This window comes from Penicillium diatomitis (assembly GCF_028827545.1).
Source record: "Penicillium diatomitis strain IBT 30728 chromosome Unknown utg000017l_segment0_segment0, whole genome shotgun sequence".
NCBI lineage: Eukaryota > Fungi > Ascomycota > Eurotiomycetes > Eurotiales > Aspergillaceae > Penicillium > Penicillium diatomitis.
In genome coordinates this window covers 136,086-161,287 of record NW_026623190.1, presented here as the reverse complement: position 1 = coordinate 161,287, position 25,202 = coordinate 136,086, and the positions used below count along the sequence as shown (strand labels likewise).

Sequence of the window (25,202 nt, the reverse complement as noted above, 5' to 3'; positions counted from 1 at the left end):
ATACACTACTAGAGCGCAGGCGTCCGGAATGAGCCCGAAATCAAGAGACCATCTTTGGAGACGGCCGTCTTATGTACCTTGTCGCTGAACAATCCCGTCAAAGAGCCAAGGGCTTGTCATGCGACAATAAGACGGCTCGAATGATCAGATGGCAACGGATGAGAGAGATGCTTTGCGTTTGAGAACCGACCCTCATCAATCCAATTACCCAAGTTTCTTAGTCACCCAAGCTTCAAGTCCCGTAGGGGTAAGCGGCCTGGTGTGCTTTCCAGGCAAAGACCGACCCCAGCCCAGTTTCACGACGATAATGTTAACCCAAAGTGTATACTTGGGAGGATGGCTCACGTGACCAGAAGCAACCTTATCGTTGCGCAGTCGTCCAAGTCAAAATCGGGATTATGCAAATCCATGGAGGCCATCATGGCCCGTACCTTCTACCGACGGTCTTCTGTCTCACATTCGCAAACTCGTGCATGCTCAGTGACCCAGTCCCCAAAGTCATACCCATGAGGTGACTCATTCTGATATTGTTGAATTTGCATGTGACAGGCGCTAATACAACTGTGGCCTAGGTGCTTTCCCCATTTTCTTGTCGCGGTTGAGATGTAGTTCAACAATGTTCGCTCGCTTGGAAGAAAACTCTGACCGTGAGCATCAGATGTCATTCAACAACGTGAACTTAAATAAGCAAGACGGGCTGAAGTTCAACCTAGTTTGGTAGATAGAGGTAGATGACATCGGCAGTGGATGATGCCCGCCCGCTGCCTTTCCAAGATTACCAGCCTAGCGGAGCAGTGAGCTTATCTCTTATCTAAAGAGCCTTGATCCGTCTTTGTACTTCCAAGTTGAAGCATGAGATTTCTCCCAAGAAAAGACTTGTTTGAAAGTGTTGAGAAAGGCATTATTAATGACCGCGACCTGTTCCTCTCTATGACAACATGAATCCTCGAACTTGATCCACTTCACCATCCCTCCTCGCGTCTCTCCGCGACTCCATACAAACCGGCCGAAGCCGAAGACTTTGTTAGGTTTAGCGTGGTGCGGGACCACATCTCACCGCCTTTCATCTTCTCTCATTTTTTTTCTGCCCGCTGCCAATTTTGTTCTTTCCTCCCCTCCCACCAACTGCATTTGCAGGCTGGTTGGGAGCTTACGTCAAAATGAAATACGTTCTGGTTTCTGGCGGTGAGTTTGAGGGTTCTAGTTGGATCATTTCAGTTCGAATTGTGATGCTGATTGGGATGGTTGTCGCTCAGGTGTCATTTCCGGTGTTGGCAAGGGCATTATTGCCTCGAGCACCGGATTGCTCCTCAAATCTGCCGGTCTCACGGTTACCAGCATCAAGGTCAGTACGGCAGCTTACAATGGCACTCCTGTTTTTTTGAGTGGTCCCATCCGGCCTCTCCAATTGCTCGCCCTGGTCTGACACCGGCTACAGTGCGATCCTTACATCAACATCGATGCAGGTACCATGTCGCCAATCGAGTCAGTAATCGCGTGCCCCGGGTGCCCAAGAGAAGCCGACATGCTGACAAATCAGACATGGAGAGGTCTATGTGACGGATGATGGTGGTGAGATGGACTTGGATCTCGGCAACTACGAGCGGTATCTCTTAACTACGCTTACCCGTGATCACAACATCACCGTGAGTCATATCCGTATGGTTCCTTGAGGCGTGTTGCACATCTTCGCTCACACTCCAACTCGACATGATAGACTGGCAAGATCTACCAGCAAGTTATCGAGCGCGAGCGCGTTGGCCGCTATCTCGGTAAGACCGTTCAGGTCGTCCCACATATCACGAACGCCATTCAAGATTGGATCGAGCGTGTGGCCAAGATTCCCGTTGATGAATCCGGGAGGGAACCCGATGTGTGCATCATCGAGCTGGGTGGTACCGTTGGTGACATTGAGAGCGCGCCATTTATTCACGCCATCAGCCAGCTCCAGCGCCGAGCTGGAAAGCACAACTTTGCTCAGATCCACGTATCCTACGTCCCTGTGATCCACGATGAGCAAAAGACAAAACCTACACAGAGAGCAATTAGCGATGTTCGCAGCGCAGGCCTGAATCCGGACCTGATTGCTTGTCGCTGCGAGCTGCCGCTGGAGGAAGGTACTGTTCAGAAGATTGCCAACATGTGCTCAATGGACACTAAGCAGGTCATTGCCGTTCACAACGTGTCGACGACTTACCACGTGCCTTTACTTCTTGAGAAACAGAAGCTGATTGGCACTTTGGGCGAACTGCTGGATCTTCCTTCCATCACGCGGAACGCTCAGACCGTCGAGCAGGGCAAACTCATGTGGAAAGACTGGGTTGACCTTGCTCGGGGTCAGGACCACTCCCACGACACCGTCTCCATTGCTCTTGTGGGCAAATACACTGCTCTCAAGGATGCTTATATTAGTGTGTCCAAGGCTCTTGAGCACGCTGCTATGTACTGCCACAAGAAACTCGATTTGATCTGGGTTGATGCTGGCCATCTGGAAGAGGAGGCATCTGAGACCAACCCAGCCGAGTTCCATAAGGCTTGGCATGCAGTGTGCACTGCCGACGGCTTGTTGGTGCCCGGTGGATTTGGCACTCGTAACACCGCGGGTATGATCCAGGCCATCACCTGGGCTCGTACCAAGAAGCGTCCCTTCCTTGGTGTCTGTCTCGGAATGCAGCTTGCTGTTCTTGAGTATGCTCGCAATGTCATGGGTGTTGAAGACTGTGGCAGTGAGGAACTCCACCCGACATCCAAGAACCATGCTATTGTCTACATGCCCGAGGTATGTATCGACCTCCGTTTATACTTAACAAAAAAATGCGTGTGCTAATTGGTTTTCAAGGTTGACAAGGACAAGATGGGTGGTACCATGCGCCTTGGAAAGCATGCCTCTATCTTCCAGTCTGGTACAGAGTGGTCGCGTCTTCGCGCCCTTTACGGTGCCGACGTCTCTCAGATCTCCGAACGCCACCGTCACCGATATGAAGTGAATCCAGAAATGGCTGATGATATCGAGAAGGCCGGCCTGAGCTTCGTGGGTAAGGATACCACGGGTCAGCGCATGGAGATTGTTGAGATCAAGGACCACCCTTGGTTCGTCGGTGTGCAGTTCCACCCTGAGTATCTCAGCCGGGTGTTGGCCCCCAGCAGAACTTTCCTTGGTTTCTTTGCTGCTGCCGCTGGCTGCTTGGAGGAAGCAACTGCGGCCCTCAACAAGGGACTGCGCAGCATTCCCACTCAACAATGAAGCGAGATCTGAAGACATTGGCGTTGGGAGGACAGAAAGGGATGGAAAATGAGGGTTTCTCAAACCCACTAGAATTTTTTTTAGGGTGGGAGTTGGGTCAAATTAACGTTACAAAGTGGTTGCATGACACTCAAACATAGATGATAAACCCCATGGTAATACGGCCATGATGCACAATATAAGCAAATAATTTGTCAATAGCGTTCGGTTCCATGTAGAGGAAAGTTCTCCCTGTAGGCTGAATTTTATCCCGTTGCAAAGCCCGGTCATCGAAATTTGAATACGAGTATGAATATGAAGAAGAATATGAGAATTATTGTATTCATTCCGTATCTTCATGTCATCTCGTAGACATCGTCAAGTCGTAACACATCTCTACTATTGTCGAGTCATAAGAGGAATCGCACAGCTCAAGCATTCAACCCGCCATCCACCCCCCCCCCTCCTCCTTTTCATACAATCTCTCCGGCTCAACATCCCGTCGCAGCAAATACCTATTCACAAAGTAAGGGATCTGCCTCAACCCATACGCAGCATGAAACCTCGTCGACACGGAAAAAACCTGATCCAACTCCTCCAACGTCTTCCCCTTCGTCTCCGGCACAAACAACAAGATCAAGACCCAACCCACAAGACACCAACCCGCATACCACGCAAATCCGCCCTGTGCTGTGAACGCATTCCGCAAAGAAGGCCACGTCACGCCGAGCACGAAGTTGAAAAACCACGTTGTGGCCGTGGCGAGCGCCATCCCGTACGAGCGCACGTATAGCGGGTATGCCTCGGCGGAATATGTGAATGGGACGGGACCTTCGCCGGGCGAGTAGACGATGCCGAAGATGTAGATGCCGAGGGCGATGCAGCCGGTGCGGGCGGCGTGGTGGGTCTCGGGGATCCAGAAGCTGAAGCCCGTGAAGAACATCGCGAGGGACATTAGGGGAAAGGTGGTGAGGAGGAGGTTGCGGCGGCCGAATGAGTCGATGGTGAATATGGCGGGGATGGCGAAGAGCCAGTTGATTACGCCCCAGCCGAGAGAGGCGGCGAGGGCAGAGGATGGGGCAAAGTTGGCTTCCTGGGGCGGGGAGAGGGACATTGTTAGTACGATGCAAAGACTTTTTAGGTTGGGGGTGAGATATCGCGGATGAGATTTGCACGGGATGCAATGGGACTCTCTTGTGTGTTCGGATTGTTTCTCGGTAGGAGAGCTCACAAGAAAAATTTCGGAGGAGTAGTATGCAATCACATTGACACCGCAAAACTGTTGGTTGGTGTGTTAGGTGGTTATTTTCGAATCGCGAATACACTCTTGATGACGGTATGACTTACTTGCTGCATGAACATGACAATCGTCGAAGCCACCATTGCACGTCGATTCCTGGGCACTGCTACCAATTCCAGGAGCTTGTTTTGCCCGAGCTTCATACCAGTCTCTGCTTCCAACAGTGTGTGCATGTAATACAGATCGCGCGCGGCCTGGACTTTGTGAAATCGCAGAGTACAAAGGCTTTGATATGCTCTATAGTACTGCTTCTGACTCATGTACCAACGTGGCGACTCTGGACAAAAGAATACAAAGCAGCAGACCACCAGCGCCGGCAACATAGCCGACGCCATCATGAGTCGCCAATTCAGACCTGAGCTACCCCCCACTTCATAGAAAATCAGATCGGCAGCGTATCCCAGCATGATTCCAAATGCCGTGGAGACCTGCCATTGCATCACGACCGCACCACGAATGGCCGGCGGCGCACACTCTGCCGAGTACACTGGTACCGTTGATGATTTTGGCCCAATGCCAAAGCCCAGAGCAAAGCGCGCTGCGAACATGGCCCAATAGGTCGAGACGAAGCCCTGCCAGAGACAGGTAATTGCACTGAAGCAGCACGTCAAAAATATCGTGCCCCGACGGCCAAACCAATGATTGAATGGTACTGTCAACCAGCAGCCGATTACTGCGCAGCAAAGATATGGAGCCGAATTGATGAGTCCCACCAGCCAAGTATCTCGGTATGAGTCTCCCTGAATTCCCAGCGAGTATTTGTAGAAGATCTGTGCGCCGTTGACGACGGTCTCATCCATGCCTTGTACCGCAGCGCTCAGTGAACAGAGCGCAATAACAGCGTACATTGTCCATGGCTGTGACCAGCGATGCTCGAATTCTCGCTGCAGGATCTCTTTCTCCGAGTTGGTCAGGCCAAAGACGGTTGCATAGCGATCGGGAGATTGAGCCAGAACGGCACCAATCTCAAAGGCACGAACATCATCCTCGTCGCCAATCTCATGGGTAAGCGCAAAATTGCGCCCTTGTTTGCGGAGTTGAGCGTGACTGAATCCCGCGAGGGGATTGAAGAGTTTGGCGTTGATGTTGCGACGCGCACGGTCGGCTGCTGTCAGGAAAGGGCGCTGAAGAGCCGGCTTCTCAGCCTTGTTGCGTGATCGCGTGTTGATATTCTCGTCTTGCTCGAAAGCACCCGTGTCTAGTTTGTCGGTTGCGGCGGATATAGACATTGTGGGTCGAGCCCGGGTGAGCCGGTGTTCGATGGCATAGAAGGCTGGCCGAGAGACGTATTTTCTTTCTTCCTAAGGAGGCCACGCAGAACAAGAGCAAAACAGGGAAAGGAGAAAGACAGAGAGCTATGCGCTGTCCAGGAGGGATTTGCCAGTATTAAAGCTCTGGGAGCATGTTGCGGCTCTTTCCAAAGTAATGCTGCCCAGCGCACGCCCACCCATGACCGGGGCATTGAATGGGCGGTGCATCGAGTTTGCTCATCTTGCGGTGGGTAAGATGCACGGTACGTCACATTGCACCCGCTTACACCTCTTTGGCTAATTCTCCATCATTGAGATCCCCATCAGGAGGCTAGTATATCGAACATCCAGGGTCTGGGGTCGATAGCCCGCGGTAAAAACGACATGCAGGGCTGAGTCCTTCAAGACCACCGAATGAACTTTCCACATCCAGAACCCATTGGGTGGAGGTTTAGACCACGCGAGTTGCCCGAGTCTGCAGACTTTGGAGTGTCAGCAACGCGGGAAGTATGCTCAGCAAAAGAGAGCTGTCGATCAGCGCCCGTTGCCCGAGAGCGAAAACATCCGATAGAGCCATGTTCCCGTTTGGGAATAGCGATCAGCTCGGCAAGAGGCTGAGTGGCTGGAGGTGCGGTGACGGGGCCAACCTCGATGCAAGGCGCAGCCGCCTTTTGGGAGTTTGTGTTGTGGAGGTTATGTTGAAGGGGGGGGGGGGGGGGTCAATGTTAGACGGCCTCGCCGAATACATAAGCTCCTCGACCCATGAAGAACAGGACTTGCTTTGAATGACAGTGAGCCAAGAGCCCAGAAATCGTCTGATGGCTGTCGCTGTACGGAGGTTGGTTCCCTTGCCAAATGGGGGCTGTTTAGTAAGATGGACTTGACCTTGCGATCGGACCTCTTGGCACTCCATCGGGCAAAGATGAGGCCTTTCTACTACACCGTACGCTCAACATAGAGCAGTTGCAGGTTTGAAGACGTGTGGGGGCTAAATATGTTGATCGATGTCAATGAAGGTTGATGAAGGTTGACGCCGGAACCCCACATGCAGACGGCGGAATCAGGTGAACACCTGTGGCCCCATTCTTGTCGTGAGCCTCTCGAACCCTATCTGCTATCGACCTGTTCGCCCAGGCTACCACGAAGATGCGAGAAAGATCTGAGAAGAATCTATCTAGTGATGCAGAACAGCATTGAGGAGGCAACTTATATTTCTCTATGGTGATTTGATGGCATCTAACATATCGAGCCAAAGAGAGGTCGCCCATAGAGAACGGAGTACCCGGGTACCTGAGTACCCAGGTACCCATGGTGGTTAGTAGTAGTAGTAGTAGTAGTAGTAGTAGTAGTAGTAGTAGTAGTAGTAGTAGTAGGAGTAGTAGTATTACTCTGTGCTTGGCTGCCACGACAGCCAGGGCTCAACAGGTATATTCCATAAGGTTGTACCCACTTCTCGACTGTCCTGGTGTAGGGACAAGGCCATGTTTGATGTCAAACCTGGCAAACACCCAATTGCTACCTGAAGTTATTTTACAGATAAGTCGTCAAGTCGACGTAAAGATCGATGGAAGTAGTTGGACCAAGTCTAGCGCAGCCGCAAGCTTCCATCACCTGATACAAGGCCTGTATTTTGAACTTGCAGAAGCGTTCGCGCCAATTTTTCCGTGGTCATTGAAGAACGCGCGCCGATCGATATTTGGGACTAGGCGATGGTTGACTCGAGAGCTGACTTGGGCGGATGACAACCCTTGAAACACTAAAACAAGTGCAGCGAGCCGCCTCCACTAAAACCTTTGCGGCTATTCTTATGATTTGATCCTTCAACCTATAACCGTGCAATAATATTTGACAAGGAATATTTGTCATCATATATGTGCTGGAGATTTGGCAACGACTGCTTTACTCCGCCGATTTCTCATGAGCCGCTTCTAGAGATGTAACTGGGCTGGTCTAAAAAAAAATATCACATCCTCGCAGATAGTTCCAGTTACTTCGCTGAAGTGGACAGTCCTCCAGCAGAGTCGTGGGACAAGATCAAGTCCATGTCGGATAATACACCCGACGAACCGCCATCCACGGCGGCTCCGCACTCAGTGGGGAGATGGTCTCGGCCCGCCCCCGGTCTGTATGTCGGCTGGTGTCAATTTCAACGGGAACTGGTAACTAGTTACTACTAGGACTGTAAGTACCCTGCAGTCTATACTTGCACTGCAGGTGTATAACTGGATACTCGGCAACCGCCACCCGATGGCTCCTCAGCTACGAATCGTTCATTAGGAGGTGTGCATCATTACCAGCGAATGAGATGACTGTCGAGTGCGTTCTTGGGGAAACCTGCCGCTCATTTCCGAGTGAATTGCGGGGATGGACAAGACGCGGGGAAGGTTGTGCTATGGATACGTACTCATTATATTTGTCTGAAAAATAGATAAAGCCTCGCGCAACGCTCCTGGGATGTCTAAACTTCTGAAGGCGGAACAATACTGAAGTTGTTGAGAGACAGACGTCTAAGCTTTCATCTGAAGTCTTGACGAGGAATCACCCCCGTCTCATTCAACTCTTTTCTGCCCTACACTCACGTACCCGTCTTCCTCCATCACACCTTCCTCCACCATTTACATACACACAAGATGCTGGGTAAAATCGCTCTCGAAGAAGCCTTCGCCCTCCCGCGATTCCAAGAGAAGACCCGTTGGTGGGCGGGCCTGTTCGCAACAGATGTCGAGAAACACGTCGCCGAGATCACGGACGTGGATTCCATCCGCCTGAACTTTGCTGAAAAGCATGGTGTTGGCCTGCAGATTCTCAGCTACACGGCGCCCGGTGTCCAGGATATCTGGGATCCTGTTGATGCGCAGAAGCTAGCCGTGGAAATCAATGACTACATTGCGGAAAAAGTCAAGGCGCATCCGGATCGATTTGCGGCTTTTGCGTGAGTTTGAACTTTTCCCCACAGCTTGAGTTACTTCCATGGATGTTGGGGGTTGGCGAGATCACTGGAGGATTGATACAACAGTAACACTTGCATCACCACTCTTCAAGACGACGATCAAGTGAATGCTTACTCTCCTCCTCTGTCATAGTACACTATCCATGCACGACCCGCAAGAAGCAGCGGACGAACTTCGTCGCTGCGTCAAGCAATACGGCTTCCTCGGAGCTCTTGTCAACGATACACAGCGCGCTGGCTCCGACGGCGATGACATGATCTTCTACGACAACGAAAAGTGGGATGTCTTCTGGCAGACCTGCACCGAACTCGACGTGCCGCTGTACCTGCACCCACGCAACCCCACGGGCACAATCTACGACAAGCTCTGGGCAGACAGGAAGTGGCTCGTCGGGCCACCTCTCTCTTTCGCGCACGGTGTCTCTCTGCACACGCTGGGCATGGTGACCAACGGCGTTTTTGATCGTCATCCCAAGCTGCAGATCATCGTCGGCCACTTGGGCGAGCACATCCCCTTTGATATGTGGCGCATCAATCATTGGTTTGAAGACCGGAAAAAGCTGCTTGGTCTGAGGGAGACGTGCAAGAAGACGATTCGGCAGTACTTTGCGGAGAATATCTGGATTACGACTTCGGGGCACTTTAGCACGACGACGTTGAACTTCTGTATGGCGGAGGTTGGGGCGGATCGGATTCTGTTCAGTATTGATTATCCGTTTGAGACGTTTGAGGATGCATGTGACTGGTTTGACAAGATGGAGATTTCGGACACGGATCGGTTGAAGATTGGAAGGGAGAACGCCAAGAAGTTGTTCAAGCTCGGGGCTTACAAGGATAGCACGGCTTAATTGATGAATCTGAGGCGTTAAAAGGCACCGCGTGTTGCGCGTGTTGCCCAGAAGACTGCTTGCCTTGAGAGGAGGTTTGATATAGTACCGCAAAACCATGGTGTTGTATACCCTCAGAGAGAAGAGAAGAAGTATTTTTGGCGCCTGAGTTGCAAGATAGACTCCAACTCAGTAATCATGATGACAAAAACAGTCGAGCAAGAGGGTATTGTACATTATCAATATTCAAATCAAGCAGGTACTGCGCTAAGTAAAGTGAAACCCATATCCAAATCAAGTGTTCATTATTCGTAAGACCTTCCAACTTCGTAACTTCGTAGAAATCGTCAACGGGGGGACAGACAGAGAGATGCTGAAGATCTACTTCGTCTCGTCCTTGTCCTCCTCCTCTGGCCCCTGCAAAGGCTCACCACTCAACGAGAAGCTGACGATCTCCGGGGCAACGGCTATCTCAGTCATAGTAAAGACCGGCGTGAGATACACAAGACGAATATGCTCCAGTTGAGCCGTGTAAGCCGCGTAATTCCTCACACTTCGCATGAGGAGCTCCCAGACGTCGTGCACGTGGCCGATCAGCTGCAGGCAATCGGGCTCGATCCGGTTGTCCTGCAGGATCTTGCGGTTGCTCAGGTGCAGGAACCGCTCGTGCACCCACTCGTCGAACAGGTCCAGGTACAAGGAGAGCAACTGCTGCTCCAGAACCTTGGGCTTCCGGAGATGACTGGTGATAGATAAGTAAGACATGTTAGCAATAGATCTGCATTACTTCTCGTGCGGGTCTTATCAAATTGGTGTCGGTGGGAACTCACGCAGATGCTACCTTCGACATCTGTCGGAACATGAAGATGGCCGGAACGTTCTCAGCCGAGAGGAAGTGAAAGGCGCCAAAGACGTTCTCGGCCGTGGCCACCAGCCCACCCAGCATCTCGTCCATCCAGCGCAAGTATCGCAGGATCACCTCGACGATCTCCGCAGCGGCAGCTACATCGGCCATTCCCAGGAACTCTTCACTGCGTTCGTACAAGACGTGATCGAGACGAATCACCATGTTGGTGAGTGCAATGAATCGCTCCCGGGTGCTTGAGCGCATCTGTGGGTTCGAGAGGTGCTCCTTGACCCGATCGAGGGTGCGTTGCTTCTTCTCGGGTTGGTTGGCTGGCGCGATGATGGCCTGGTCGATGTTCTCCCGGCGGATTTGGGCTTGCATCGCCGTCATGATAGAAGCCTGGAAGTCATGATCCCACTCACGTTGCTCCTCAGAGTAACCCTCATCAAAGGATGGGAAGGGCTCAGTATCGTGTATTTGAGAGGAGCAGGCAGAGACGGAGACGGGGTTCGGGGAGACGTCGGCTGGGCTGGACATCTCTTCATCGAGAGGAGTGGTGGGTGAACTCGGCTGACCTCTCGCATCAAGCACAGTGATGACGGTGCTCTGAGAGCTCTCCGAGTCAGAGTCGATTCTCAGTTGAGTGCGAATGGCGTCCAACAAGGAGGAGGGGAGAGCGTCATCAACTTCAGCCATGGCGTAGACGAATTCTGAATGGTACGAAGTTGGGGAAGTTGAAAGCTTTTGAGGTTTGTGATACAGTAAGACGAGTACGGAGGTAGAGAGGTGGAAGAGGTGAGAAAGTGGTGGAGGGGGAAGGAATGAATGAGAGGAGAAGAGAAGTGGGATGAATTGTTTGCTTGACTATGATAATATTGGACGTGGTGTGTCGTGCGCCAGTGGGCTGCTGGAGTGAGGTGAGAGCATCCGCCAGGGACCTCCCGTCCCATCGTCCACAGAGTCACGCCCCAAGGCACCCCCGACACATGATTTGTACCAATTCTCGAGAGTCCGGAAAGCCCATAGAGTATGTCTCAGGATAAACAGATGCTTTTCCTAGAACACTTTCCGTCGAAGTGATTCGAGGCATGGTTCTGCCTTCCCCTCAACGTCCGTTCGATTAGCAACCAAAGATCAACATCGTGGCACAAAACGTTCCAGAGGATGTCAATCAAGAGTCTCGAACAGAACATTCGAGAGTTAACGAAGGTCAAGAGTTATTCTTCGCACATTGACTAATCAGCGTGTCATGGAGAGGAGCACGGCAACTTAAGTAGTGCGTGGAAAGATCTCTAGGGATGTAGAGGTAAAATGAACTATTCGGATTTTGTGTGATCACTGGCAGAGGACTGCGGTAGAGGTATATTTTCGTCCTCATCATCTGGCAATGGGACGTCCATAACACGTTCGCTGGTCTTGCTTAGGATTCGCTTACTCCAAGCTCGGACACCCTTGTAGACAGCCTGAGAGGATGGGTCAGCCGAAAGAACGATCCAAATGCCTCGGCAGAGATACCACCACATACCCACAGAAAGGTGCCGACACCAACGACGATCATCAACCACCGCATTCGATCACGGCCCGAGCTTCGTCCTCCTCCGGTAGCCATGCGTAGATTCCAGGGCGACATCAACAGCATGGCCCGGCAGAATGACAGCAACCCTAGCGATGCAAGCCCTTTGACAAAATGTGCCAGCCACGATGAGCGCGATGTGTCAAAGTCATCCACATCCAGTGGAAGGTCGTCTAATTCAACAAGGAAAAATTCGATAATGGGGTCAGCAACAAAACCAAGGAGAAACATTGTAAAAAGCAAGATGCCGATGGTGAGTAGAATTTGCGTGCCCGGGCTACTGATCCATCGAGCCCAGGTCAACCGTTCCAGACGATATTGAAACCCGCAAGTTGGACATTGCCAGTAATTTCGACGGCCATATCTGGGGTCCGCGTGCCGCCATGTTTGCAGGCATCCTTCGTGTACATATCGCGAGGATCCTTTGCATTTGCACGGACGAAGCAGTCGACCTAGTTCTGGATCGGATGACTCGTAGACCACTCGAGGCCTATGCAGAAAATCGGACGGCTGTACGGTAGGCAGAACCGTATCTAGACAGATGCGACAGGTTCGCGGAGGATAGTATCTCTGTTGACTTTCTGGTGTGGGCTGTTCTTCAGACCCAAGATCTGGAAGATCCGACCCATTACTCCGAGACTGCATAGATACTGCAATTCAATGAAACCATTCTATGATCCCGCAAAGAATTGCCCTTGGATGGTGGAGGGGGTTGCAATCAGACGAAAAGTGAGAGGTGGAAGAAGCGGAAAGGAAAGCTCAGGCTTTATACTTGCCGCTAGTCCCCATTGGACTCACCGCCCAAGACATGGGCCAGCAACCGTAGCTGATGGCCGAAGCTCGACCGCGTCAAACGTCACCCGCCTTCTGCCTGCCAGCTCCCAATTCATCCTTTTTGTCACCGAGTTGTCCCTCTTGCCATCTTTCTTAGACTCAGAACGACTGCTGGGCAATTCAATAAGGTCACACGATGGCGGATCGCTACTCTTTCTCCCTCACCACATTCTCTCCCAGGTACGAAGCAGCTTGTTGACCCGGGAAGATGGACTTGTCCTGTTTCTGATCAAGCTAACCCATCATTGTCTGGCAGTGGAAAGCTGGTGCAGATTGGTAAGCATATTGACGGAGCGATGATGCCCAATACTATATGAGCCGGAGTCTGCATACTGATAAGAGACGTTTCCAGAATATGCCCTAAATGCTGTCAATCAGGGTGTCACAGCTCTCGGTATCAAAGGTGAGCAATCAGATGGTGGAAACTTGTGAAGTGGTAGCTTCCAATCTACGTTTTCACAGGATACTGAAGACTGTGCTGCATCGAAGTAGCCCGCTGACCATGAAACTAATCAGCAACCAATGGAATTGTCCTCGCTACCGAAAAGAAATCCTCCTCCCCACTGATTGACCCTCCTTCGCTCTCCAAAATCTCTCTGATCACCCCCGATATTGGTATGGTCTACGCTGGCATGGGGCCTGACTATCGCGTGCTTGTGGACAAGGCTCGTAAGGTCTCCCACACGGGATACAAGCGCATCTACAATGAATACCCCCCCACACGGATATTGGTGCAAGATGTCGCCCGGGTCGTCCAGGAAGCGACGCAGTCCGGAGGTGTCCGTCCATATGGTGTCAGTTTGCTGGTTGCTGGCTGGGATGAGGGTATCGAGCCTGAGGCGGCAGACATGATGAAGAAGGATTCTGAATCCGACAAGCCTACGGGCAAGACGGGCGGCATCCACAAGGGCGGACCTAGCCTCTACCAGGTTGATCCCAGCGGCAGTTATTACCCGTGGAAGGCGACAGCGATTGGCAAGCACGCGACTAGCGCCAAGACCTTCCTGGAGAAGCGATACACCGAGGGCTTGGAATTGGAGGATGCGATTCACATCGCGCTCTTGACGCTGAAGGAGACCATTGAAGGAGAAATGAACGGGGATACGATAGAGATTGGTAAGTTTGGTGACTTCTTTGTGCCGCTGCTCGTATTCTTTACTGACCCCGGTTTGTTTTGTTCTCTTTGGCAGGTATCGTTGGACCCCCTGCGGATCATCTGTTGGGCTTCGAGGGCGTCGAGGGTGCTCAAGGTCCCCGATTCCGCAAGTTGACCAAGGAGCAGATCGAGGACTACTTGACCAACTTATAGAGAGCCAATTGGAGCGAGAAGCTTGTCTGAGCCATTGTAGGACTTAGACATGAATGACAAACTCTTATTGTGGATCACACTTGACAAGCTTGGAAACTCGACGCCTTGGAGCGGTGTAGTGTACACTGCACAGTGGACTGTTAGCATGAATTCGTGATTTGGTTGTAGACATGGTCAGCGCCAGCGCAGGGCGGGAAGATGCGTAGTCACGCTCTCGGCAGTATTTTCATTGCAACCGAATCTTAATTCTGACCGGAGTCTCGAGCACCCTGTGATGCTCCTAGCGCGAAACTCCCACCCTCTCTCTCTCTCTCTCTCTCTCTCATCGAGACCGTCGGTAACGGGCCCTCTCGGACTTACAGTCTGTGCTCATGTACTGAGACAGTCGAGAGTCAGGGCCTCCGAAGCTTACGCTTACGCTGATATGCACCTATGCTCGTTGACCAGGTGGTCTGTGTTTTGTGTTTTGTCTCCTGTCATCTACGGCTCCGTGTATATCTCCAACCAAGCGATTGTTCATCCCCGTTGAGAAATCGTTTGCGCTTGGACCCGATCTGGCTTTGTAGACCTCTTTTCACGGGCCTTCAGACTATAGTTGATCGATCCTGAGAGCTTTCGTTCTTGACCTGACTTGCCGGTTCCAGCCCCTAATCTACGAACGCCCTGGGCTCGGGAGTCATTGTGGCTAAAACATCCCGACTGTTCTCTTCCACGTTCCCAGTCCCATGAATCTTATTAGCACGATCCAGTCTCCCATTCTGTAGTCTGTACTTTGTTGTCAGCGCACGGACAAACTGAGTACATTCACTTATAACCCCGTCTCATCTCGTCCTGATTATCCATTTAGAGACCATCTCATTCCGCAGTGATTCCCGACCGATATCGGATGCGAGTCTCGCAAGTGTAGAGACCTCCAGTATGATCTTCGCTAACACGGTAGCCAGCGAGCCGCTAAATTCAAACTATCGAACAATGGCGTCCACCATTGCCGATCATCCCCAGGATCGCCTCAAAGGGACCACACTACTACGGAGGGAAAGGACAGAATAGCCCGTGCACGTAGATCTCGCATATGCAATTCGGGGCTTTTTCCAAAGTATAACCGGTGACAGACTGTCCTTGCGAAGAATGAGGGGAGAGAAATCCCCTTGGTGAGACTAAAAACGTCAAGTCTCGTCAACGATCGGCATTCGGCAATCTTTGACAGCAACTCGTTTGCCCATGTTGAGCGATCGATAGTAGATAACTTGGTACTAGATTCTACTTGTCTGTCGATCTCACTTGCGGGATAGTTGGGCACTGGGTATTGCCAGTGCCAGATGGGCTTAGTCTGGACCTGATATCGTCGGACACTCGGTACATCTTTCTTACTCGTTTGCGGGGGGGGGGGCAAAGGGGGCTTGTTTTGGAATTTGGCATGTGCTTGCCAGGTCGGCAGGATTCAATCATCGTCGAGATTGGACTGCTCACTGCTGCACTCTTTTCTATGCATAACTCTCACGGGCGTCGGTCCTCAATCGAAGCATCATATCTCCTTTCAGGTCGCCTCCGTTGATCCAGCTTCGAGGGTCGTCAGTCAGCTGTTCCGATGTTGGCAGCCCGTTGTCCTTCTCTCCCTGTGTCAATCGGCTAGACTGGAAGTTTACACCTTCACATTCTTAGTGACATTTCTTGCTGAGCTTTCCCCTCGAAGCAATTCGAACAGGAGAAGCTCCCTCCTCCCCTCTCGAGTCGCCTATAAACACCCAACACCCATCGGGCTACTCCCAGTGCGGCAAAAGACTAAAGATAGTTACCGGGGATTGGCTCCCTGTGCAACGCAACGCTTCAAGCAGTCGACATTGCGATCCCAACTTGGACGATTGTTTCCTGGCCAGGACCAGGACATACCGTTCAAGGGCCCTCATTTTAAAGCCCAGCTCGACACCTCCCGTGGGCTCTCGTCACTCCTCTTGTTGACCGCACCCTTCCTCTCCTGCACCACGCTCTTTGCATTTTCCCTTCATGCCTCGTCGACGCATACGATCGGCCTTTTGCTCTCTGTGTCCTTTCTTCCCACAAGACATGTGGACGTACCAAACTGGGTGAAGCTTTGGCTCTCGCAGTCTTTGCCTTACCTGTGTTGTGCTTGGTGAAGCAGCAGGTTTCTAAGCTGCCCTACATCACAAAAGCTGATCCCTTCGAGGTCCGTCTTCTCCTAAACGAGACCTATCTGGTCTACCCACGGGGTTATTTCCGCGCCCACTCTTGCTCAACGCCATTTGTGACCGTCCTTGTCAACTGCCATGTCCGATCCGCCTCGAGATCTGCTCGATGGCATATCCGGCGCCCTGGCCTCAGAAGGCGACGTCTTCCAAATGATTCTCATCACATTCATCGGACTATCGTGCTACAACATCGCCGAGCTCGTCGTCCTGGTACTATCCACGTTCCGACGGTGGCGCGGCCTCTATTTCTGGTCTCTCCTGACATCAGGCTGCCTGGGCGTGATCCCCTACTCGATCGGATTTCTCATGAAATTCTTCACTCCTACCGATTCCATTCTCAGCGTCACCATTCTCACCATCGGATGGTGGACCATGGTCACGGGCCAATCGGTCGTGTTGTACTCGCGTCTGCATCTCGTGTTACGAGACGAGAACATCCTCCGCCGCGTGCTGTACTTGATCGTGGCCAACGTTTTCCTGCTGCATATCCCCACGACGATTCTGACGTTCGGTGCGAATATCGTGCATTCGGGCGCCAAGCCCTGGGTCGACGGGTACAACGTCATGGAGAAGATCCAGTTGACGGGCTTCACGATCCAGGAATCTCTTCTGGGAACTCTGTATGTGATCGAAGCCGTTAAGTTACTCCGTCTGGGCGCGGACGTGACGGCGCGTCCGTACGCGCGATCAATCATGTACCAGTTGATTGGGATCAATTGTGCGATTATCGCGATGGATCTCATGTTGTTGGTGCTGGAGTATGCGAATTTCTACGCGGTGCAGATCACGCTGAAGGGGTTCGTGTACTCGCTCAAGTTGAAGTTGGAATTTGCGGTGCTGGGCCGCTTGGTGGATTTGATTCAGGGCTCGAGGCAGCCTCTCTCTCTTGTCCTTGCTGATACGCTCCCTTTGTGTTTGATGCAGACTGCGTCTGCGAGTCCCAGTCGGGGTGCGGGTGATTCATCGTTTAGACCCGAGTCGAAAGAGACGATGTCCACTACGGATGGAGCGAGAATCGTAGAGGGACGGGCCATTGTGGAGATTGGGGCGGGGATTTCAGGACTGTGACTATGTTGAAACATCGTGATTTTGATATGTCACGAGACACCCACTTCTAATTACAACCTTGGGTATTCCATCAGGCTCCGTAAGCCGTGGATCTAGATGCATCTCCTTCATTCATCGTCTAGTGATGTATCGTTCAGCCACTCAAACTCCTCTTCTGAGTCTTCATCTTGGCTATCTGCCACTTCATTATCGGCTTTGCGCTTGCGAGTTGGAGTCAGTGCAGTACGATCTGGACTTGAAGGCTCATCAACCGCCTCAAGGCCCCCCTAGTCAGGTCAAGTGTTAGAGCCAGTATAATCCACCCCAAACTAGAGGAAGAGAGAGAGAGAGAGGAAAAGAACGAGAGAAAACAAAACAAAGCCAAGCCTGCTCCTACATTTCGAAGAGGAAAAGATCCCCTCGACAGAGAACAAGCCTTGGGGGGCACTTACATCACAAACTCGAAAGGGCACAATCAACTCCGCCAACCTCACAGCCATCATCCTCCCCGCTCTCTTCGTCACTTCCGCAAACCGCAGATCGGGCAAATCCCGATACAACACAATCCGCGTCTGCACATTCGTTTCCCACGCCCCGCCCGCCACAACAGGATGCAGCGTTGCGCGCGGCTGACCCTTGATCTTCGTATGGGTCTGATTGAGCGCCAGCACGGCGATATTCCGCGCGGCGAGTCTGGTCAGATGCGTGGCGATATCACCGATGACGTTCCATTTCCGGTTCAGGAGCCACTGCAGCTGGGGCTTGTCGGGGATTTTGCCCTGGGCAAGACGGTCTTTGAGTTCGGAGGCGCTGAGGAAGTAGGCTGGGAAGAGGGAGGAGATGGAGTCGATGATGAGGAGGGTGGTTTCGGGAGGGGGAAACTCCTTGGGTGGTCGGATGAGCAGGGCCAGTAAGTGTGGGAGGGTGGGTGCGCGGAAGTAGATGAGGTTATTGAGATGGGGGGTAATGGACTCGAGGCGAGATGTGGCGAGTGGTGAACCCGTGTCTAAATAGTGTCCGAGTCAATTGTCTTCTTTTCCTTTCTTTTTTGCAGACTTTGGATCGGTATGTAGAGCTCGGTGCTGGACTGGAAACCCCCGGGACGATAGGAAATAAGAATTACCTACCGATCCAGACGACTTTTCCGCCGTCGCGCAGAGCTTGAGATGCAGCGCTCAGTCTAGTGTAGCAAGTCAGTCAATGATGAATGGATGAATTTTGGTCAAATTGTCCACCTGGACTACGGAGAAGAAACTCACGCAAAGGACGTTTTTCCTGCCCCCGGTGGACCAAACACCTCGGTAACATGGCCGCGAACAATTCCACCTGATCGCCGGGGCTCGTCCGTGGAAAAATCATTTAGCGCCTCGTTCAGACGCGGAAGTCCAGTACTGATAGATTCTCGAACAGCAGCAGAGGCGTTGAGAGACTGCGAGGCCGAGATGGAGATAACCGGTACTGTGAGCGTTGCTTAGTTCAGATGAATATCAATCACAAACAGGGATTACCGGTCGTTTCGGACCGTGCCGAATATTGATACAATCTCGCAGTCAGGTAGTACTTACGCGTATCAAGACCATCCAGGCTGAGTAAATCCTTATTGATGCTCATTGCCGGCGCATCGATGTGGTGGAGTGACGCGACGAGGATAGCATGTTCCGATGATCACTGCTCAGTATCAACTTCTTGTAGACGGCTTAGCTGAGAGCAAGTCGAGGTCCATGTCAGGCTTGAACGCTCGTCCCGAATACCTTTTAGATGTCGTCACGACTACCGAGTACTCAGTACACACCGTGACACTACACAATCACATACAGTTCCAAGTCCACGGACTTGAATGATTACGTTGCTGGCGAAGCCACTGCAGGCTCAGCTGAGCCCGAGGGTGGGCCACGGGCCGATCTAATCTCACCGATTCAGCGCGCTCTCACGTGCTTGCCTGGGCTTGGCAGGCACCGACTACCTACTACCGCTACCTAAGTGAGTACTGTGGGTACCTATATATCCTCATCCAAGGCTCTTGCGTACCGTGCCTTATTCAAGAAGAATTTCGGCTGTCTTGTCCATCGTCTTCTCTCTCGGTCAAACTTCAGAGTTTGTCAGATCTTTGGCCACGAAAGACTGTCTCTGCTCAACCCACCAAAATCACCGCAACCCCGGACGACCTATTCTTGTCACGTTTCAAATCACTCCATGCCATGTTCACTCGAACGTGTCCGACGACTACTCTCTAGGAATTGTCGCATCCTAGCATAGACGATAAAAAGATCCTCCTCAACGACCTTGGATTGAAGAGATGAACTCATCGGTCGGGGCATTTGGTGTGGTCATAAGGTGGGGTCCTCGGGTCCTCACTGTACCCCAAATTGGAGGCGACGAAAATCCCCCCAGCTTGGCTAGAACATCGCTTCGGCACTGGTTGTTTGACTATGTATATATGCACGGCCCCGTGACCTGAAGATATACAGAGAAAGAAAAAGACAACTTGTGGCCAAGCTCCCTTCTAAGGATGTGGGCCTGGATCGAGGATCAACTCAATGGACAGTTACTCGTCAAAGTCTCACCACTGTCTGTCGGCTTTGCCCTCCTCTCTAGCGCGGTACTAGCCATAGTTCCTTTGTTGACGCTCGCCAAGTCCATATCTCGCTCACGTGCACTACGACAATCACCACCAGGGTGCAGACGTCTTGGTCTGCCCTTCAACCAAAGCAATCTCTCGGATGAGTTTGACAGAAAGTATGCCCAGGGCACGTCGCCCGATTCCAAAGACGAAGATGGTCTTCCGTCCTGGCGCGTCAAAGCTCTGTTCACCTACCCGATCAAATCCTGCCGTGGCATTGAGCTTGAACACGCCGACGTCGTGAGCACCGGACTGCAATATGATCGACAGTTTGCCTTTGCGCAGCACACCCCAAAAGGATGGGTGTGTCGAACCCTGCGCAATGCAGGGTTTGAACGGATGGCGCTGATTCATGCCGAGATCTGGATCCCCGATCCGTCATCGCCATCTTATGAGACACGACGACCTGAAATACGATCCGGTGGTGTGATGATAGTGTCTTATCCGCGCGTGACACCATCCGGTCTTCTCGGCACCATCATCAGAACCGGAGTCATGCTCGGCCTCGTCGCGTCCCGAGAATCCTTCACGGTGCCCCTCCAGCCAGAAACGCCAGCAGAAATCGAAATCGACTCCCCATCCCAACCCTCATATCCCCTCAAACCAGTCACAATCTGGAAAGACTCACCACTCGCCCACGACTACGCCATTCATCTTCCCCCTTCCCTTCACAAATACCTAGGCTTCCACCACCCCTCATCATCCCCTCTCACTCTCTTCCGCGCACACTCCACGCATCCCCGCAACATCTACCGCAACGCCCCGCGCAAAGCCCAGCTGGGCTTCCAGCCGCAAACCGCCTTCGCAGACGCTTACCCCATCCATCTCACTCTAAGCAGCCACCACGACGTCGCCGCGCGCTGTGCATCGTCCCTGCCCCATCTAAGCATCCGCCGCTTCCGCGCAAACATCATCATCGAGGGGCCTGGGCCCTTCGCCGAAGACCAGTGGAAAAAGGTGCGGATCGGGAACACGGACGTATATGCTGCGTGTCGAACGATCCGGTGTCTCTTGCCGAATGTGGATCCCGATACCGGGGTCAGACATGCGAGTCAGCCGGATCGGACCTTGAAGGGGTATAGACGTGTGGATGAGGGCGATTTGACGAATGCGTGTTTGGGGTTGCAGCTGGTTCCCGGGGTGAGGGAGTGGGTCGTTAGGGTTGGGGACGAGGTGAGGGTTTTGGAGACCGGGGTGCATCGGTATATCAAGATGTTGGCGCCGGGGGAAAAGGTGGAGGGTGTATGAAAGAGAGAGATTGGGTGTGCGCTGGAGGCAATACCTGCATAAGTTCGATTTGATATGAAACCTTCGGCTTGTCCAATCGTTGGCTCGTAAGTAGAGACCGTCTTACATTTTGAACATCACCTAAGGTATACAGAGCGACGGGGCCCATGTTTACCTGAATCAGGGCTCAAGTACGTAATGCAAAACGCCATATAATAAATCGACTGACCATTTTCGTTCTCTTCAAACTATCAGATTCACTTGCCCATCGGGATCGCTTGCCCAATCGATTGTTCCCTCTTTTCTCCCAATCCCTCAACCGGAGCAACCATCTGGCCCCTTACTCCATTTCCATCTCCAGTCCCATCCGCATCCACATCCGCCGAATTCAACAACATCGCCGGAACATCGTCCGCCTCCTCAGGAATGATCAGATTTAGAATCACCCCCAAAATCGCACACACAGCAAACCCATTCTGCATCACCAAATCCACCGCATTCAACAGCCCCTCCAACGCATGATTATCCCCCTGATACGTAAACACATACCCCCACCAATTCGGCACCAGCGTGATGCCCATGCCCAGCGAGAACGACGCCGTCAGAATGAATCGATTCCGCCGCGTAAACTCAATCGTGGAAATGATTCGGATGCCAGAGACCGCCACGCTGCTGAACAAAAACGTGGTCATGCCGCCTAGGACCGCGCTGGGGATGCTGACCAGCGCGGCGGCGAATTTCGCAAATACGCCCATGAGCACGAGGAAAAAGCAGCAGCAGAAGCCGGCGGTGCGGTTGGCGCATTTGGTCAGGGCGATCACGCCGTTGTTCTGGGCGAAGACGGACATGGGGCTGATGGTCATGAGGCCGGCGATGATGGAGGTGAGGCCGTTTCCGAGGACGCCGCCTTGGATGCGGGAGTCGAAGGTGGCGCCTTGGACGGCGAGGCGGGACACGTCGCAGGTGGCGGCGATGTCGCCGATGGATTCCATCAAGAGGACGATGTACAGAGCGAGTAATGGGAGGATGAGAGGCGGGTAGATGGACAGGGGGGAATGTGTGGACCCAGGGGAATGAAGCTACGGGGGCGGCGGTGATGCCCGATGCCTCGAAGTAGTTGCAGGCTGCGGCGACGATCGATCCCACGACGAGACCGACGACGACGGCGCAGCTTTTCAAGATTGGAGGGCCGAATCGTTCACAGAGAATGATGGTGACAAAGACGAGGAAGCCGAGTCCGATGAACTCGGGACTGCCCCAGGGGAGCGCGTGCGGGGCGCTGGCGCTGGGACACAGTGGGCGAGTCGCGGTTGAAGATGCGGGCACGCAGCCGGTACCACCGGCCCAGTCTTGCATGCCGGATTGGATGAGCGAGGCGCCGATGAGGAGGACGGTGGGACCGGTGACGAGTGCTGGGAAGATGCGAGAGAGGATGCGACTGCTGGTGAAGGAGAGGCCGATCTCGAGTAGTGCGCAGAGACATGATGTCCCGAGAAGGGCGCCGTAGCCTCGAGGACAAGGAAGTCGATTTCCATCTGCGTCGAGGGGGCAATAGCCTGACTTGTACATTTGGGAAAATGTTCCTGTGGCCACGGTGATGGTCGCGAATGAGGTTCCTGAAGGCAAGTTTTTGTTCTTCCAGTCAGATCTTTGACACCGTGCAATGCAGATTGTATCCATGTGCAAGCCACATCAAAATACATACCGACGACGGAGAGCAACCCCGTGCCGACAAAGTACTTGGTCCCAAAGATCCGGAACCGAGCCATTTGCATCGCACTCAGAAAGCCCGAGGCGATCAACGAGGCAGAGACGAGATATTGGTGAAGCTCATCTCCAAAGTTGACACCTCCAGAGCCACCGAGGATGATGGGGGGGAGATGACTGGATCAAACGGGTACAAAGTTAGTACGCATGAATGAGGGAGGCAAGACTACCACAGAAGGTCCACTGATTGGACTCACCTCCAGCCAGCATCGACAGCGCATGTTGCAGACCTAATCATTGTCAGACCCTTGAACCATATGACCTGCCCATAATATGCGTAATCTCTAGAGAAAGCGGTCCTTGGTATATACCTAGAATCAACGCCAACACCACGGGCACACGATCTTCAAGGCCGAAGAAAGGCGCAGATTTACGCGCTCGTTTTGTGAAAGGCAATCGCGGTGTAAAAAGGTATGCGTAGTCGTAGTTGCCAAGCAGGCCATCTCTGTACAATGTTCATAGTCCAATGTCAGTCACGGACCTCATTCAAAGGGTACGGGAAGTATATAGAGTATGTATGTATGTATGATGAGCTTGTTTCAAGGCGGTGCAACACTGGTACTTTACCTCGTCGTAAAAGTCTTGACCACCCGCCGCAGCTTGTCGCCAACAGTTCGGCGTGGTCCGTGATCGGGACCTATTTGGTCCGGTCCATCCATGATGATGTGTGTCGGTGGTGGTTCTGGCCGGTGACGGCGGTCTCTTGAGGCTACGGTGCGGACAGAGCTCTCCGAAATCTTGGTCAGATTGATTTTCCCTGAAATGGGGGTGGGATCAATAAGATATATATCAAGAGATTTTGAATGGTGGATCCCACAGCTCCAACGGGGCTCCAAAAAGTCAAAAGCCAACTCGCGACTCGCAACTCGCCTCGACCGCGAGAACATAGTATTCTCACGAGTGTCCAGTGTCCAGTTATCGTGTTCGGTGCCACAACCCCGACGCCAAGGTTCATTCGACCCGGCCAGTAACCGCGTCTGGCTCGACCGACAGTCTCCATGACTGCGGCAGAACGTGTGGGGAAGAGGAGCAGGTACACTCAGCCTGGTACCGTTGGACCAGCAGTAAAAGTGTAAAGTGTGCAACTGTACACTTGGACATTACTGAGTGACACGGACAGTGCGATAAGAGTTTCCGGACATGCGGTCACGCATGTATTTGTTTTGTTTTGTTTTGTTTTCAGCTACAGTAGTACGGCCCGAAAGCCGCCTATCGCTGAGATCTTCTCCATCTTAGCCAAGAGCATTGCATAAGTGTTTAATCCTCGTGGGGATGCATGATTGAGAATCAGGTCGAAGAAAGACGGGTAATCGTGAACTGGGATCCAGTCACAGCTCCCACAGGTGTGGATTCCACACGCCCTGCGAAGTATGAACTGGTCCCAGACACCTTCGACCGGCGATTTTCATGGATGTCGGTAGTTGAACCGGGACTTTATAAAAAGAGGTTCGGCTCCGTGCTCACTGCTCCGTGAACCCGGCTCAATGTTCAATGCTCGATGCTCGGTGCTCAACGCTCCGTGCTCACTGTGACTGCCTCGACACCCTCCAGTGTGAAGGCGGGAGATGAGAGCAGAGGAGGGTGTGTGCTTATCTGCCGGGGGAGGATGGTGGAGTCCCTGAGGTTGTAGAAAGCCAATGACTGTCCTGCCATCCACTTTATCCGTCTCCGGGCCCGCTCGTCGAGTGGGGGAGATAAGCAGAACGAAGTGGTTCAGCCGCCCGAGAGCGGAGCGCAGATTACTCCACTCGCCACGAGCCTGTTGGGGCATCCGACTGCGACTGTACTACTATGGTACCTTGATGGGCTTGTACGATGCAAAAGCGATTCCAGACAAGCTATGATGTCGTACACGCGCGTTGGAATTGTAATGCAGAGGGCAGACGGCCCACCAGAATCGATCAGTCGATGGATCGTAGTTTGTTTAACTCGTCTGGTCGCGTTGGGTCAAATATCTCTAGGCTTCAGAAGGCTGCATAGGACACTTCTTCTAACGTCGGTTGTTTTCCGTCGCAGAATTGGCCTCGTATACTATTAGCGACGTATCTGACCTCAGGCGCACTGAGTACTGTACACCTGACCATCCCTCCAGTAGGTAGTGAACGTCAATACTCGCTTCGCACGCGCTGGTGATGCAGTACTCCAAGGTGTGGCTCATATGCGTGGCACTCCAGCCCGCTCGAGGGCCCAGGCTCAACACGAGCAGCATGGTACCTTCAAT

The 25,202-nt window shown here is 52.6% G+C and overlaps 10 protein-coding genes across 10 annotated transcripts; 5 read left to right on the top strand and 5 right to left on the bottom strand.

Moving 5' to 3' along the window:
• Positions 1–1,160: 1,160 nt before the first annotated feature.
• On the top strand, positions 1,161–3,244 carry N7539_009408 (putative CTP synthase; the record flags this gene model as incomplete). Its single annotated transcript, XM_056939003.1, has 6 exons — positions 1,161–1,185; positions 1,257–1,345; positions 1,439–1,485; positions 1,541–1,646; positions 1,718–2,779; positions 2,840–3,244. The coding sequence occupies 6 exons, from the start codon at positions 1,161–1,163 to the stop codon at positions 3,242–3,244; spliced, it is 1,734 nt and encodes a 577-aa protein (XP_056785725.1).
• A 418-nt stretch (positions 3,245–3,662) lies between these two features.
• Positions 3,663–5,752, bottom strand: N7539_009407 (uncharacterized protein; the record flags this gene model as incomplete). Its single annotated transcript, XM_056939002.1, has 2 exons — positions 3,663–4,502; positions 4,571–5,752. The coding sequence occupies 2 exons, from the start codon at positions 5,750–5,752 to the stop codon at positions 3,663–3,665; spliced, it is 2,022 nt and encodes a 673-aa protein (XP_056785724.1).
• Positions 5,753–8,403: 2,651 nt separating this feature from the next.
• On the top strand, positions 8,404–9,571 carry N7539_009406 (amidohydrolase family protein; the record flags this gene model as incomplete). Its single annotated transcript, XM_056939001.1, has 2 exons — positions 8,404–8,705; positions 8,857–9,571. The coding sequence occupies 2 exons, from the start codon at positions 8,404–8,406 to the stop codon at positions 9,569–9,571; spliced, it is 1,017 nt and encodes a 338-aa protein (XP_056785723.1).
• Positions 9,572–9,931: 360 nt separating this feature from the next.
• Positions 9,932–11,093, bottom strand: N7539_009405 (uncharacterized protein; the record flags this gene model as incomplete). The annotated part of the gene is made up of 2 exons (XM_056939000.1): positions 9,932–10,292; positions 10,381–11,093. 2 exons carry the CDS (start codon positions 11,091–11,093, stop codon positions 9,932–9,934), a joined length of 1,074 nt encoding a protein of 357 aa, XP_056785722.1.
• Positions 11,094–11,713: 620 nt separating this feature from the next.
• Positions 11,714–12,615, bottom strand: N7539_009404 (E3 ubiquitin-protein ligase MARCH; the record flags this gene model as incomplete). Its single annotated transcript, XM_056938999.1, has 2 exons — positions 11,714–11,860; positions 11,923–12,615. The coding sequence occupies 2 exons, from the start codon at positions 12,613–12,615 to the stop codon at positions 11,714–11,716; spliced, it is 840 nt and encodes a 279-aa protein (XP_056785721.1).
• Positions 12,616–12,940: 325 nt separating this feature from the next.
• On the top strand, positions 12,941–14,113 carry pre8 (proteasome core particle subunit alpha 2; the record flags this gene model as incomplete). The annotated part of the gene is made up of 5 exons (XM_056938998.1): positions 12,941–12,984; positions 13,061–13,080; positions 13,157–13,207; positions 13,321–13,920; positions 13,995–14,113. The coding sequence occupies 5 exons, from the start codon at positions 12,941–12,943 to the stop codon at positions 14,111–14,113; spliced, it is 834 nt and encodes a 277-aa protein (XP_056785720.1).
• Positions 14,114–16,398: 2,285 nt separating this feature from the next.
• On the top strand, positions 16,399–17,388 carry N7539_009402 (uncharacterized protein; the record flags this gene model as incomplete). The annotated part of the gene is made up of 1 exon (XM_056938997.1): positions 16,399–17,388. One exon carries the CDS (start codon positions 16,399–16,401, stop codon positions 17,386–17,388), a length of 990 nt encoding a protein of 329 aa, XP_056785719.1.
• A 107-nt stretch (positions 17,389–17,495) lies between these two features.
• On the bottom strand, positions 17,496–18,978 carry N7539_009401 (uncharacterized protein; the record flags this gene model as incomplete). Its single annotated transcript, XM_056938996.1, has 5 exons — positions 17,496–17,654; positions 17,820–18,373; positions 18,495–18,547; positions 18,627–18,825; positions 18,933–18,978. 5 exons carry the CDS (start codon positions 18,976–18,978, stop codon positions 17,496–17,498), a joined length of 1,011 nt encoding a protein of 336 aa, XP_056785718.1.
• Positions 18,979–19,876: 898 nt separating this feature from the next.
• Positions 19,877–21,235, top strand: N7539_009400 (MOSC domain protein; the record flags this gene model as incomplete). The annotated part of the gene is made up of 1 exon (XM_056938995.1): positions 19,877–21,235. One exon carries the CDS (start codon positions 19,877–19,879, stop codon positions 21,233–21,235), a length of 1,359 nt encoding a protein of 452 aa, XP_056785717.1.
• A 236-nt stretch (positions 21,236–21,471) lies between these two features.
• Positions 21,472–23,640, bottom strand: N7539_009399 (Purine permease; the record flags this gene model as incomplete). The annotated part of the gene is made up of 6 exons (XM_056938994.1): positions 21,472–22,293; positions 22,361–22,830; positions 22,920–23,098; positions 23,179–23,211; positions 23,310–23,426; positions 23,549–23,640. The coding sequence occupies 6 exons, from the start codon at positions 23,638–23,640 to the stop codon at positions 21,472–21,474; spliced, it is 1,713 nt and encodes a 570-aa protein (XP_056785716.1).
• Between the last annotated feature and the right edge of the window lie 1,562 nt (positions 23,641–25,202).